Below are 16224 nucleotides of genomic sequence, written 5' to 3'. Positions count from 1 at the left end.
ACAGGGAGGCAGGATAGTATAGTGATTAAGAGCCTGGATTTTAGAACTAGACTTCCAAAGTTCATATCTTGCCTTTAATTCTTAATGCTGTGCATCCTTTCACAAGTTTTTAATGTTTCTGTGCCTCAGTTAAGTGATCTGTAAAATGGAGATAATGACATATTTACCCTACAGAGTTTTGATGAAAAGGTAATCCAAGGAAAGTATGTAGGCAAGTCCCTGGCACATGTATATAGCCGGTAATTGTAAGTGATGGTTATTATTGAAATATTCTGCACTTGACCCAGCAATTCTATGTGTATGTTTATACTCAAGAGAAGCACTTGCAAATGATGCACAACTAGAAACATGTGCAAGAATGTTCATTGATTTCAGCATCGATAGAATAGAAAAAAAAAGAAAGAAAGAAGAAAGAAAGAAAGAAAGAAAGAAAGAAAGAAAGAAAGAAAGAAAGAAAGAAAGAAAGAAAGAAAGGAAATACTTTATTCATATCTATGGGAGAAAGGGCAAACATTTGGAAGCCCTGCAATGCATGCTATGCAGTTGAAAGGAATACTCTTGGTCTGTATCTATCTATAGATGCTCAGATGAATACCATGAGTGAATAATCACTGAATGAAACATATAAGATACAATTTATAGAATTTTAAAGAAGCATACAAAAATGTACTATGTTTATAGATACATAAATATTAGTGCAGAAGTATAAAAACAGATTGCCAACCAGGAAAAAGAAAAAGAAAAATTATTTCCTGTGGAAAAAGTAAATGGGGTAAAAGGATACAGTCAAAGTCAGGGAACTGGAGTTAGTGGTTAAAGAGGCTTGAACTTTATCAGAAATGTGTCATTTATTTAAAAATAGTGGATTCAAATATGATAAAAAGTTAGGAGTTGTTAAATGTAGATTTGGCATAGTGTGGTTTTTTTGAAAAATTCCTCTGTTTTAAAATTCTAGAAAACTCTTTTTAAAAATGTGTTCTATGGCCATGAAAGACTATGGACTATGAGAATCAAACTAAGGGTTCTAGAGGGGAGAGGAGTGGGGGCGGTTAGCCTGGTGATGGGTATTAAAGAGGGCACGTATTTGAATGGAGCACTGGGTGTTATATGCAAACAATGGATCATGGAACACTACATCAAAAACTAATGATGTAATGTATGGTGATTAACATAACATAATAAAATAAAATTTAAAAAATGTGTTCTATGGAATATCAACTTGCATTCTTTTCCTCTTAGATACAGTGTGAAATTTATTATAGTTTTATGTATTAGTCATTTGACTTGGTGGATCACACTTGATCTTAGCCAAAAGGCCGAGAAGCGATGACTTGGTGGATCAATAATAGTCACTGAAGGAAGTAACAGGCAATGCTTTTCTAATTTTTAAAAATAAAATAGAAGTTATGCACTATATAGTAGATATTTAATCTATTTAGCAAGCTATTTTTTCCTGGAAAAGAAATCTGATATGGAATTTTCTCACATTCCAGAGAACTGTGAGAGCCAAATTCCATAATACTCAAATGTTATAGGTATCAGTTTTCTTTTGCATACATTGTCCCAATATGAGCAAAATTATGGAGATGCATAATTTATTTAAATGTGATTTATAGGACTGTAAGTTATCAGTTAATTATCCATATTTTTCTTTGGAACTGTAGGCACAGTATATCTTGATCCATCAGGCCTTGGTGGAATACAATCAATTTGGGGAAACAGAAGTGAGTTTGTCTGAATTACACTCATATCTATTTAACATGAAGAAAAGAGATCCACCCAGCGAGCCATCTCCACTAGAGGCTGAATTCCAGGTAATAATAGTGATAACAATAGTGATAATGATAATTATGGATAACTTTCATTGACGGCTATTTTATAGTGTGGCGCTATATGTTTGACATGGTTCTTGAATTTGGGCCTTACCATAACCATGGAGCACAGATGAGGAAACTAAGACACAGAGAATTTAAGAGAAATGCCTGAAAGTGCAAAGCTGTTATGTAGGAGACTTGTTTCATGTGTCTAGAGACTAGAATTGTGTCTACAGCCCACACTTTTAACCATTTCTCATTAAGCTGGTATAAAATAAAGTGTCAAAATAATAGTATATACCCACAAAATTGGTCTGCCAAAGGCAATGTAGCATCTCACCTTTTAAAACTACATCTGGTTTTGGTTTGTAAAGGAAATAATTAGAGGAGTTTATGACTACTTAGGAAGTTTAACTAGCTGGAGCTGGTAGACAGAAACTAAAGGATAAATACATGTGTCCTAACCTATTCATTGGGCTATTACTCTGAAAGTCAGCCCAGGATGTAGTTCACTCATTCAGAGAATTCTCAAAGCTATCTCCAAATTGCTCAGTTGTCCAAAAAAAAAAAAAAGTTTTGTAACTTTTCTCTTACAATTTTCCAGTTTACTGAAACTTTCTGTAAACTACCAAACTGGTCAAATTGGAGAGTTTCACAAAACCAGGAACATGTTTTTAATCAAATGCAGAATTGTTTAATGTTTTGGTTCAAAGTGAGGATGGAAGGGGGGTGGAGCATACAGTAATTACCAGGTAACACAATCCCCCAGAAGATTATAGTGGAAGAGCCATCAGGCTACCAGAGTAGTCTTGAGTAGGAGGATGTTTAGTTGCTGTTTTCTTGCTCTTTTAGCTGACAAATCAATGACATTTCAGTACACCAGTCCTGCTAAACCGCATATACATATATGCTGTTTGAAAACACTTATAAATGTAATTTAAACATTTGTATGTAAAGTCACTAAAAGAAAGAGTAAATTCTGTCACTGAACAAATAGGATTAGGTGTTTGCTTGGTGTCGAGTACAGTTTTGGGCACAGGAGCCAAAGTGATTTGCAGGTGGACATGGTGAGAGAGAGTAACCCAGGTCACAGGTAGTGACTAGAACTGATAGAAACAGTGAAATTATTCCATTTAAGCATAAAGGAAGACAGAAAATGAGAAATGAGAGGGAAGATGTAGGTTACTTGGTGGATTTGGTGATAAGAAGTTGAGGCAGTTCTTGTCAATTGCCTTTTCTTTCTAAAGACGGTATGAAGCAAGATCATCAGTTAAAGAGTTTAGGAGGACATGAGGGAGTAGGGCAAAGAAGTACTTATGCTTGAGGAAGGGGAAAGTAGATGAAACCGTTATACCAAAGTAGCAAAGCAATCTCCCTAGGCAAAGATAGTAGATTGCTGGAAATTGTTGTTGGATCCTTTGAAATCTATGGTCATGAATTTAAAGAGAGTCAGTTGGTTTTATTGTTTTATATAGAAACATTGAAAATAGGGGCTGTGTATACAGATGGTTGGGTTAAACTCATCTAGGATTTCTTAAAGTGACTATTTGAAAGTTGGAGAAAAAGGAATTGAGGGTGTTTGCAAATGTATGATATAGTGGTGGATGATAAAGAGCAAATTGGCCACAGAAGAACATGCGGCATGTAAGGAAAGTAGTAGGGATGGTATGTGGAAGGTTTTGATAGAATTGCACATGGCTAGACTGAAGATACTAGAATAAAGAACGAGGAAGAAAAGAGGTAATTTTCAATAATGAGATGGTTGAAATTGTAATTTTTAAACGAATGTTTGAAATGAAACTTACAAAGGTAGAATGGAGAAAGTGGATGGCGGAAGAGTAGAGGGGAAGGGCACAGGAGGTAAGGAAGTTAAGAAGAGACTAGAGTGTTGCATAGATCATCCTTGTCAATGTTGAAGTAACCAAGAATTATGACAGACCTGGGGAGAAAAATTAGGCAAGTCTAAAATTAAACGGGGTGGAGTGATCCAGTAATCAGTACCTGAAGCCTCTAACAAAGGTCAAAGAAATATGACATGGTGTCAGGAAAATAAAAGTAACTGGGCTTTTTGAAGGAGAAATGAGTAGAACCAGTTTACAAGCAGAAACAGGTAGTGAAGACAGTACATATCTTTCCTTCAAGCTGTGATGTATATGGGGTATGAGTGGGGAATTCAGTTTTTTAAAAAAAGAACTACTGCTGAGTTTTTGGTGATGTTCTCAAGAGACCCTCAGGTTTCACCTGGTGTACCACCCCCTCCCCCTTCCCAAAAAAATGAAGGAATTGTTGGGAGAAAAGCATTAAGGTGGATGGCAGTTTACTGATGTCAGACCCTGAGTACCAGAGAGCAGAGAGGAAGACATTGATAGGTGAGATGTAAGAGACTGAGTTGTATTTGATGATAACTATTTAGATAATTATTTAGTAATAGAGCTCTAGCCAATATGGATGCACTGGGAGGCTGAGACTTGTAGCAAGGACTGAAGTGTGAAAAACCCTTCCTGTCTTAAATGAGAGTAATCCATTAGCTTTATCTGTAATACTGGGTATTGGCTAGAGGGCAGGGGACACTGGGTGACCATTCTGACAAGCAAAAAGTGTGATGTTTTCCAAGGCATCAGCCTCCATGCTGTTCATTAAGGTGAGTTCAAGTGGCCTAGTATTCGATGATGAGGTTTCCATTCATTCAGTTACACAGCAATGCATGGGGTTTGAAACGGGGTGCCATATTTAGTTTGAAAGAGTGCACCATATTAAAATATATACATATATATACACACATACATCCCATGCACATATATTTGCGTGTGTATAAAATCCTACTGAACTGTATATGATGAGCTCTTTCGGTTTAGATTATTCATCCACTTGACAAATATTTATTTAAGGACCAATGGGAAGAAAGGGTTGCAGGTAGAGAGATCTTCCAGAATAAATGACATTTAAACTGATAGTTAAAAAGCAAGTAGAAATTAGCAGAGTGACAAGGGAAAAGGGTAGTCCAAGCATAAAACTCACAAGAGTTAAAGGACAACTCGGCTCCTTGCCAGAGTTGAGGAAGTTGGATGGCTGAAGTGGAAGGGGACCATCAAAGGGTGAGGCTGGACAGACAATCAAGAGTGCATCCCTGAAGGTTTTTTGTACAGTGGGATGCTTCTTCCCAATGATGGCAAACTGCTGAGGAGCCTCAGTGGGACTCTGTTTCGTGTTTTTAAGAGGATTAGAGCAAGTGAGATAGAAGATAAACAGGACAGTTAAGAAACTGTTGATGTTTTCAAGTGAGAAATCAAAGTGGACTGTACTAAGTAGAAAGAGAGAAATGCAAAAGTGTTTGAGAGCTTCCCCAGAAGAAATGATAGGTCTTGCTGACTGATCAGCGACTGTGAATGGGAGGGAAAGCAGTAGGGAAGGTGTAAGCAAATGAGGTATCAATTGTTCAAAGCACGAGTGAAGTCTTCTGTGAATGCTGTATTTGGAGAGTTTATTACTGATCATTTCAAGTAATGTACCACTGCCTGTTGCAATATGGATAATCATCAACATGGATACAGTGCTTCAACTTATACAAGAACAAACCATGCTATTTTGCTCTCCAGCCACTTTTAAGTAGGAAACCTATTTTGTTATCTAATTGTATATCCTGAGTTCAAACTCGCCATGTCAAAAATATTAAATGCCTGAAAAATTAAAAGGAAAAATTCCGAGGCAAACTTAAAAATTAAGAACTATAGGCAAAGTATGCACATTTCACAAAACGATGTAATACTTTTCTTTAGGGAACATCTTTTGCCACAATAATAAACAAAATCACAACTTGCATTTTAAAAGCAGTGTTCCATTTTATTTTTTCACCCTCAGAGACTTCCCTCGTATAGGAGCTGGAGGACACAGCACGCTGGAAATCAAGAACAAAATAAAAATAAAAACAGGAATTCTTACATCATTCCATGTATGTAGCTCATTTTATGTTATTCTTTGGCATCAGATAAAATTAAACTCTTTTTTTTGGATGCACACACACAAATGATTTTGAAGCAAGTTTTCGACATTGGGTTGACAGTAGAGAATAGCTAATGGGCTATTTAAATTTAATTATAGCAAATACTTTGCACCCCAAACATTCACAGTGGGCTTTGGAGGATAGACTGTATTCAGTCTTTTTTTTTTACCAATTATGTCAGAAATGACTGTCAGAAACACATAACCTCTGAAGCTGGGAGAAAAAAGGCCAGGTCCACTTTACTAGTTTTCTCTCATCTTTAGTTTATTTCATTTATTTGCTTCAGGGTAATTGCCAATAACAACGATTACTTCCTTTTTTTCTTTCTGTTTTCTCTTTATTCCTTCCTCCTATCTGAGAGATTGACAGTAGGTAAAAAATACCCTATAAACTGTTAATCATCAAACTTAACAGATCAACATATGTAGTTTTAATACTTGAATACTGTTATTTAAGAATTTTGTAGGATCATGTCTGGTACAACTTTCATTTTATTCATTTGTTGTTATGCATTTGCAAAACTTTTTAGTTTTGTTAAGATTGTATGTTCTAAACTTGATTTCACACTATTAGCTAGACAACCAAATAAATCATATTGATGTATGGTTGACCTAGTTAATTTCTGAAGTCCTTATAAGTATTAGTTCAAAATCTGGAATTGAGGATGATGTAACTAATCAGATCACAGATCATTTGATCAGGATATTATAGATTAAAGAAACTGAGAAACCGTGAGAAATTATGGACTAAATAATTTTCTTGATTGAATAATAATCACCTGAGATACCTATTTAATTAAGATTGTTAAGTTGATGTTAACAGGATATAATTAAGAAATTAGGTTTTTACCAAAGCTATGTACTTTTTCACACTTACATATGTATTTTTAAACATCTCTAGCAGAATCATGCTTTTCCATGGAAAACTAAAGTATATGTGTCAAAGATTGAATGATTATTTGGAATATTATATCTATTTGTATATCTATGGTGTTATATACCATTTTTTTCTTGGTACTTTTTTGAAAGCTTCTTTCTCTTAGATTTCTTTTTTATAATTTTTTGATCAATATGAACTGAATTTTATGTAGTGTCTCATTTCATGTACATCAGTAAATTTACGTAATGCAATCTGTCACTTCTCTAATTTCTACATGACAATCAAATGGAGATTTGATTTTTTAAAGAAAGACTTACTACTAATTTGTTTTACATAGATGACTTTAACAGAGTGTCACTTAAACATGAACTGGAGATGAGCAAAGAGAGTGAGCATGATTCAGATGAATCTTCTGATGATGACAGTGACTCAGAGGAAACAAGTAGATACATCAATGCATCTTTTATAATGGTAGGTACTCACATTTCCAAAGCCCAGGATCTAACCCTTCAAAAAATGTGTTTTAGAAGACATTATAAAAAAAAAACCTGTATTTTTATGGCCATTCATTAAATGATTTTATAAAGAAATGATGCTCTTGGCCATAACTATATATATAGATAGATAGATAGATTGACCCAAAATTTCAATTTTTAATACTATATTTTAACTTATTGAAAGACTCAAAGATATTAAAGTCTAATGTGTTGATACAAAATGAGACAATGTTTATTAGTTACAATTTATGACCAGTAGGACTCTTCATATGAATTTGAAAAATAATACAATTTGAGCAAATACAAGTATTTGAAAACATTTGTACTTACTCAGATACCCAAATTGTAGGCAAATAAGAATTTGCATATTTGCATAGCTAAAAAATTTCATTCAGATTATCTGAATGATTAAATGAGTCTGTGTCACATAACTTTTTTTTTTTTCAGTAAACGGAGAATTCTAACAAGGAACTATAGTCATTCAGTAAATACTTTTTGCGTATACACTAAGTTGGATTTATTTTCCAAATTTTTCTAAAACATACTCATAGAATATTAGTTTACTTCTGAGTTATCATAAGACTGTGTAGACATCAATTAAAGTAGAAACATGATGAAAATAATCTGAAATGCTTACGTATTTTCTTTTTACAACCACATGTACTTTTTCTTAGTTTTGGAAAGAAAAACTTGTTAGTTTTGTTAAGATAGTATGTTCTAAACTTGATTTCACACTATTACCTAAGTATTATCATTAAATAAGTGTTCTACATATAGATATCACATTGTTTTGGGTCTAAGGATCTTAATATTTTTATGTAGCAGCATTGATATCAAATTAAGTGACAGTATTTCCAAATGGTTATTTTAAGAATCCATTGTTCTTTCATCAGTGAGCGAGAGTAACAGAATCTCTCTCTCTCTCTCTCTTTTTAAAGAGTTACTGGAAACCTGAAGTGATGATTGCTGCTCAGGGACCACTAAAAGAGACCATTGGTGACTTTTGGCAGATGATATTCCAAAGAAAAGTCAAAGTTATTGTTATGTTGACACAGCTGAAGAATAGAGACCAGGTTTGTACTTTTAACATAATTAAAAAAAAAGAGAGAGAGAAGAAAATATACCAAGGTCTTAACAAGAACAACAACAACAAAAATGAATAATTTTTTTTTGTCTTTCTGTCATAAAATATCATTCTCCATTCTTGGATTACTTGCTTGATTACTCTACCCTAGGATTTTTGACGCTTCTGTCACAAAGTTGCCTTTGTTCATTCTTACCATCTTCCATCCAAGTGTTGGCCTTTGGCATCTCATGTCCAGGTTCTGACAGTCTCTCACACTACCCTTCTCCAGTCCTACACACCGTCTTCAGATCATCTCATGCACAGCAATCCCAGGGTCACTGCTTGCTACAAACAACAAGCAATAGACCAAACTCCTCAGTATGATATTTAAGACCCTCAATAACCAGACCCTCATATATCATAATTTCTAATCTGGACAAGTAGGTTTCTTGACTGAATCTTGACACACCATTTGCATTTTCATCACTGAGATTTAATTTACTGGCATTCCTCATATATAAATGTGTCTTCTATTTCCATTTTGATCCTTTTCTTCTAGTTAGATGGAACTCTTGAAAAATTTATCTAAATCCTGCCTTTTTTACGTTCATGTAATATTTATTATTATAAAATTCTATAGTTGGAGGTGAACCTAAGATCTAATTTGATCTGCTTAATGCCTGTGACGTGTATTTGATCTTTTCCTTAACACCTTGAGTTATCAAAATCTCACTAGTATTAGATTTTACTTAGTTTTAGCACCTAACACATTATCTGGCATATGTTAAAGCTTATCTAATGAATATTCTCATAAGCATGCAACTATATGCCTTCTCTTTCTGTCATTTTTTTGGTCCCCTACCCCTGGACATAGGACATGTTTTGTTTTATGTTTCTTTTTCTTTTTTAAAAATGAAATAACATGTTCAGATTTCCAGCATGGAATTCCTAGCAATCTTTTCTTTCATCTAAATTGTGAAAGCCAGGAACTGAAATGTTAGTTTAGGCACGAATGCCTATCATTGTCAGCAATTGTAACTGTAGTTGGTGCAGAGAGAGAACACACTTTTGTGATCCACCTGCTCTTCAATCTGACCCTTTACTTAGATATGCAGTCAACTTACATAGAGCTGCTCATGGTTTTGGTCATCAAGATACAGAGACAAAACTCCAAAAGATGAAGTCTCCTTCCTCAAGGACCACTGGAGAGACAGTGAAACTTGTTATTACAGGGGTCATGATCAATATCAGCTCAATCTATAAATTTTGAAGAGGTGATGATAATAAGGTTATGGAAGGAAGAAACAAATCTCAAAGACCTACACTAGAGGTGACAGAGCCATTCCTGTGGTATCTTGGCCACTTTGGTTATTTCTCAGTTCCCTTGATTTGCACAAGGAAACACCAGGTATTGTGGAATGGATGTCCACCATACTTAAGATAGATTTTGGAGTTTTATGGGTGGCTTTCCGTTTTAGAACACAATTAGTAATTTCAGTTTAATAGAATGGTGGGTAAGAGAGAGAAAAGAGAAAGATAGAGACAGTAAGAGGGTCCTGAATATGTTAAAAAACAAATAGAACACTTGTGTGGAAGTTGTTGAATCATGTTCTTTCTTCTCTAGGAAGCCTGTGCTCAGTACTGGGAAGAAGAAAAACAAACATATGGAGATGTACAAGTTGATATGAAAGACACCCAACAATCTTCAGCTTATACCCTCCGTGTATTTGAACTGAGACATTCCAAGGTATGTAAATAATTTCAGGAGTATGTATTTTTGTTCTGGTAACTGATCTGGTAGAAAAACTAATATAAATTACTCTATAAAAGTAAAGCAAAATCTATTAATATTTTCAGAATAAAACTTTAAGAGGAGTTAAATGAAAGTAATTGTGAAGAAAGTGTGACTATCAAACTATTAAATGGACTGAACCTTACTTGAATTAATGTTCCCTTCTTTTCTGGTTTTAGAGGAAAGATTCTCGGACTGTGTATCAGTACCAATATAATAACTGGAATGTGGGTGAGCTTCCTGCAGAACCCAAAGAATTAATCTCTATGATTCAGACTCTTAAAGAAAAACTTCCCAAGAATTCCACTGAAGGGAATAAGCATCACAAGAATGCGCCTCTTCTCATTCACTGCAGGTGGGTGGGATTTGATAAAATATTCTCTAAAAATCATCATAATGCTTGACTTCATGGTTTATACTTCCTGTTAAATTCTATTTTAATTTTTAATTCTTTTTTTTATTTTTTTAAGATTTTTATTTATTTATTTGTCAGAGAGAAAGAGAGAGAGCACAAGCAGGGGGAGCAGTAGAGGGAGAGGGAGAAGCAGGCTCCTCACTGAGCAAGGAGCCCGATGTGGGACTCGATCCCAGGACCCTGGGCTCATGACCTGAGCCGAAGGCAGATGCTTAACGACTGAGCCACCCAGGCATCCCTTAATTTTTAATTCTTACTAATTCTAATTCTAATTCTATTTATCCTGATATATAAAATGCACCACCACAGCGAAAGCCTCTTGTGGAATTAGTCACTCTCTCAGGTTTGCTCCCACATATAGAGCAATTTCTATAACTATTATAGAAATATGATAGCAATGATTATATTATAGTGCAATAGTTTTAGTCTATAAGTTTCTTAATACCAGTGTCACATCATCTTTGACTCCCAGTGCCTAACATTGAATCTAGAATGTCGTATGTCCTGGATGAATTAATGAATGAATGGCAGGATGCATGAACAGACAGGTGGATGGATATCACATTTTATTTATGCTTATATGCATTGATACACCCTATTAGGTGTTAAGAGAATCCAGAGGAAGGAATGCTTTGCCTTTGGTAAACATATCTTAAGTTATATATTAATGGAAAAGACTTTAATATATATAATAATTTTTGACTTTATTAATTTGTTATGTAGACCCTTGACTTTCATCTGTGAGAAATGCCTACATATCTACCTTAAATAAGAGATATTGAAAGAAGGATGCATAATATAAAATATTTTTTTATATTTTACTAAAGTAAATGCAAAATAAAAATATAAAGGAAATGAGAAATGTAAATTTAGTGAGATGCTTTTAGAATTTTCAAGAAAGCTTTCTTATTATTATTAGAATTGCATACACTAGTATGAAGTCCTTAAAGATGCACGACTTTCCAGTCTTTATTAGAGTTTTCAAAGGTGAAATTTATGCAGAAAGAAAGCTAAAGAAGGCAAGGTTAAGTTTTAAAACTATATGTGTTTCTTAAGATATGGCTGAATACCTATTATATGTCCCTTAGTTATGTACAATAAATAAAATCCTGCTAATAACATATTCTGTAAATTGAATCTTTATTATAATGTAACATGCTTTTACAGTTAAGTAAATCATTGAGTTGTCCTCTTTTTAATGAATAATTCTACCAGGTATCATTTTTCTACTGATGCAAAAATGTGGACATTTGTAAAAAAGCATTAGAGAGGCAGAAGAAAGAAGGAGAGAAAGCATGCGGTCTAGTAACATACAAAATTTCTACAATATTTCTGGTTTTACTGATTTCTGGGCATGTCTTTATCTTCCCTAAATCTCCATGTCCTACAATATTTGTCCTAACAACTTCCTTACAACTTCGGATGTAAACAAAAATGCATTATAATCTATAAGGGACTAAACAGAAGAAAAAAATATGTCTAAAGCCTGAGATAGTATTTTTTTTAACTATAAGATTATATATTCTCAAACTGAAAATGTTTGTCCAAAAAATGCATTTAGCAGAAATGTTTTGCTTTTAGAGATTGGAATAAAATAATTACAATAAACATGAAATGAAGAATGCATTTCATCTCTCTCAGTTTTTACTCTAATATCACTTTCTCCATAAAATGTAGAATTATTTTCTTTTTAAAACTTTTCTTCCTTTTACAGAGATGGATCTCAGCAAACAGGACTCTTTTGTGCTTTGTTAAATCTCTTGGAAAGTGCAGAAACAGAAGAAGTGATAGATGTTTTTCAAGTAGTAAAATCTCTCCGCAGAGCTAGACCAGGAATGGTTCCCACGTTTGTACGTAGACCTCACAGCTGCTTTTGCTGTGTTTTGCATTTTTATTTTGATGGTTTCTTTTCTCTTTTTCCTTCCTTCTCCCTCTTCTCCAATCCTCTACTTTCCTTTTCTTCTATTCACCTTTCTATTTTCCTTTCCTAACTTCCTTTTTTACATGATAATTCACATTAAATTATTATTAAGGTATTTTATCTTTTTAAAAGATTTTATTTATCTGAGAAAGAGCACAAGCAGGGGGGAGTGGCAGTCAGTGGGAGAGGGAGAAGCAGACTCCCTGCTGAGCAGGGAGCCCCACGTGGGGCTCAATCCCAGGACCCTGAGATCATGACCTGAGCTGAAGGCAGATGCCTAATGACTGAGCCACCCAGGCGCCCCTCGATTATTATTAATATAAATAAGAGAACTAACTAGAGCTTACCAGCAATTTATTGTGGTTCATGAAGAACGTATCTTCAAATGATCATGAATTCCCTAATTTCCCCCATCTTTACTCCTGTAAAAACCACCCCAAAATCAGTGGCAGAAAAAAAAAAAAAGCATTTGTTATAGTTCAATAGTCTATTGGAGCAACGAAATAGTTCTGCCAATCATGTCAGCTTCAGCCAATCTGGACCAGGCTCGCTCATTGGTTTGCCACTGCTGATGTGCCTCTTGGGGTTTGGCTTGTCCAAAATGATCCCTACTACCAATAGATTGGCAGTTGCTGGCCTTTAGCTCTGGCAACAGAGGGTGAGTAGAATGCAGGTCTCTCCTTCTCTGGAAGACTAGTCCAGGCATATTCACATAAAGGCAACAGAATTCTGAGAAGTGGGGCAGCAGTATGTGAGACCTCTTAAGGCCCAGGCTTGGAAACTGGCACAATCTCTCTTCCTCTGCATTTTCTTATCTAAACAAGTCACAAGGCCAGCTCAGCTTCAAGGAGTGGGGAAATTGACTCCACCTCTTGTTGAAAGGGTCAGCAGTCACCTTGCCAACAAGTGTGGATACACAGAGGATAGTAAGTGTGGCATTTTTGTAATCAATCCAACATGGATCTTCTGCAACGGTAGAGGGTAGTCTGGAAATTCATAACTAGTCACCATATAAACTTACTCACTCAGATCTATGAAGCTTTTAATTATGCAGGACATTGAGCTTGCATATAATTGATTTTAAAAAAAAATGTGCTGAGTGCCTATTATGTGCTCTTGCCATTAAGAGACTCACTGTTTAGTATGAGGAAAAGGCAGATATTTATTAAACAATATAATGATTGAAATGACAGAGAGATTATACGAAGAGCATGAATGAGGGCACTGAATTTAACTATGGGATCTGCATAGGCTTTCCTGAAACAAGTGACTTCTGCTCTGATACTTAGATGAATGATGCATAGGCATTCAACCAAGAGGATAAGCCCAGAAAGTGGCATCATGGGCCAAGGCATGGAAATGAGACACCACGTGGCCTGTGAGGGAAATGAACATGTTTGGTGTTGCTCCGAGATAAACTCGGAGGAATACCCTGCAGTCAGACTTTTAGAACTGTAAGGGGACTAAGCCATTTAAAATGTTCTTTTTATAAAAAAAAAAAAAAAGAGTAGTATTCTTTTACCCAAGACTTCCAAGTACATGTTAGCTCTTGCTGATTTCCATCTGACATAAAAATAATTACGTAAACTTTCTTTATAATAATTACATAAACTTTCTTGCTTCTTTCTTTTACTAGGAACAATACCAATTCCTATATGATGTCATCGCTAGCACCTATCCTGCCCAGAATGGACAAATAAAGAAAAGCAACCATCAAGAAGATAAAATAGAATTTGACAATGAATTGGACAAAGCAAACCAGGATGCTAATTGTGTTGGTTCACCTGGTGCCCTGGATAAGGACAATGAAGGAAACAAAGAAGATGAAGGTATTAAAGTCACAAGTGGCCCTGAAGAGCCAGAACATTCTGCCAATGGTCCTCCGAGTCCAGGTTTAACTCAAAGTGCATAGGAAAAGACATAACATACACAGGACTCAAAACATTGTATTAAGTGTTATTTCTATTTTTCTAGAAGTAGGAGGACAAAATAGATACACAGTGGATTAATGAAGTACATTGGACCAATTTTTGAGCAGCTTTTATTTTACTACTGTAGAAACATATTTAAGACAGTTTTGCTAAAACGTTTGTACAGATTTATGCATATTTTAAATTTTTACCTATCACTCAGCAAAAAATATCTTCTTTGTAGTTTTTGCATGTGTGTGTGTGAGAGAGACAGACAGCAACAGAAAGGGAGAGAGAGAGAGAGAGGATGCTTTTAAGTGAATTTAAATGCTTTTGAGAAACTTTACCCTTTTATTTGAAGAAAAAACACATTTTATACTGAACATATTAACTTAGTTTAAAGGACTATTTTTTAAATCATAAATTGTGTGTGGGACCTAAGAATAAAATGTACAATTCTAGAATGACCTCAAGATGTCCTCCTTGTTCTACTCATATTTATCTTATAGTTTACTATTTTATTTCTAGAAATAGACATAAAAGTAGTATGTGTGTGCGTAGTTACTACAAGAAAGTTAACTAAATTAACATTTGGAAATCTTACATTCCATATGTTAGCATTTAGTCCATATCTTTCAAGCTCATTTAATCTAATTTAAAATTTTCAAGCAAGCTTATCTTGTTATATTCATATGGTGTTTATAATTTTGTAGCACGGACTATTTTTCTCTGTATAATATGTGAAATTCATTTCTTGATACTTTTGACCAAGAATTATGTTTGTTGCAGTTGAATTTAAATAAACATCTTTAAACAAATGCCATATATATTAATATTCATAGGATAAAATAGAATTATGCAAACATATTTGTGTGAAATATTTACATTTGAAACCTGATCTAGCTATTTTTATGGAATGCAACAGTGATATGAGAAATATAATATTGCCCATGCATACTTTCCATGTTAAAGTTCATCCTTGACTTTCACCCAAGTGCATTTACTTTTTTTAATCCATTTTATTTTATTTTAATTCCAGTATAGTTAATATACAGTGTTTACTAGTTTAGGTGTACAATATATTGATTCAACAATTCTATTTATCACAACCAAAGTGCATTGACTTTGAATTTCTCAAATGCTTAGACTACAATAGCTGAATTATAGAAAAAGCCCAAGTGTCCATTGATTGATGAATGGATAAAGAAGTTATGGAATATATACACAATGGAATACAACTCAGCCATAAAAAAGAATGAAATCTTTCCATTTGCAATGACATGGTGGAGCTAGACAGTATTATGCTAAGGGAAATAAGTCAGTCAGAGAAAGACAAATGCCACATGTGGAATTTAAGAAACAAAACAAATGAGCAAAGGAAAAAAAGAGAGAAGAAAGAGAGACAAACCAAGAAACAGACTCTTAACTATAGAGAGCAAACTGCTGGTTGCCAGAAGGGAGGTGGGTGGGGGATGGGTGAAATAAGTGATGGGGATTAAGGAGTACACTTGTTGTGATGAGCACTAGGTGATGTACGGAAGTGAATCACTGTAGTGTACACCTGAAACTAATATTACACTGTATGTTAACTACCTGGAATTTAAATCAAAACTCAAAAAAAAAATTCTTAGACTGCCTTTACCAGAAATTGACATCAATAATCATAATAAAATCCGATCATTATCTTTTCTTATACATAATATATTGTGTTACATGTTCCTATATGAATTATATAAGCACATATTAAAATATAGGCTTAATGCAATGAACGTTTGTAGAACAATTTCACAGATGTCAATTTTTTTTAAAGATTTATTTTTTTTTATTATTTGAAAGTGTGCTCACGCACAGGGAAGGGGGGCAGAGGGAGAGGGAGAGAGAGAATCTCAAGCAGACTCCCTGCTGAGCACGCAGGCCAATGTGGGGCTCG

General features: G+C 34.5%; 1 protein-coding gene across 7 annotated transcripts in view; it reads left to right on the top strand.

Moving 5' to 3' along the window:
* PTPRC (protein tyrosine phosphatase receptor type C) overlaps positions 1–15112 on the top strand; it is a 121595-nt gene extending 106483 nt beyond the window's left edge. For all 7 annotated transcript variants that reach the window (XM_027610224.1, XM_027610223.1, XM_027610222.1 and 4 more), the window contains 8 exons: positions 1665–1814; positions 5673–5763; positions 7031–7164; positions 8129–8263; positions 9881–10003; positions 10228–10403; positions 12178–12313; positions 14021–15112. In XM_027610224.1, the coding sequence (XP_027466025.1) occupies positions 1665–1814; positions 5673–5763; positions 7031–7164; positions 8129–8263; positions 9881–10003; positions 10228–10403; positions 12178–12313; positions 14021–14296 (1221 nt within the window). In that variant the 3' untranslated portion in view covers positions 14297–15112. The remainder of the gene's footprint in view (positions 1–1664; positions 1815–5672; positions 5764–7030; positions 7165–8128; positions 8264–9880; positions 10004–10227; positions 10404–12177; positions 12314–14020) is intronic.
* Positions 15113–16224: the final 1112 nt, after the last annotated feature.

This window comes from Zalophus californianus, chromosome 10 (genome assembly GCF_009762305.2).
Source record: "Zalophus californianus isolate mZalCal1 chromosome 10, mZalCal1.pri.v2, whole genome shotgun sequence".
Classification (NCBI taxonomy): domain Eukaryota; kingdom Metazoa; phylum Chordata; class Mammalia; order Carnivora; family Otariidae; genus Zalophus; species Zalophus californianus.
The sequence above is the reverse complement of the archived record's forward strand: the minus strand, read 5'-3'. Positions and strand labels throughout refer to the sequence as shown.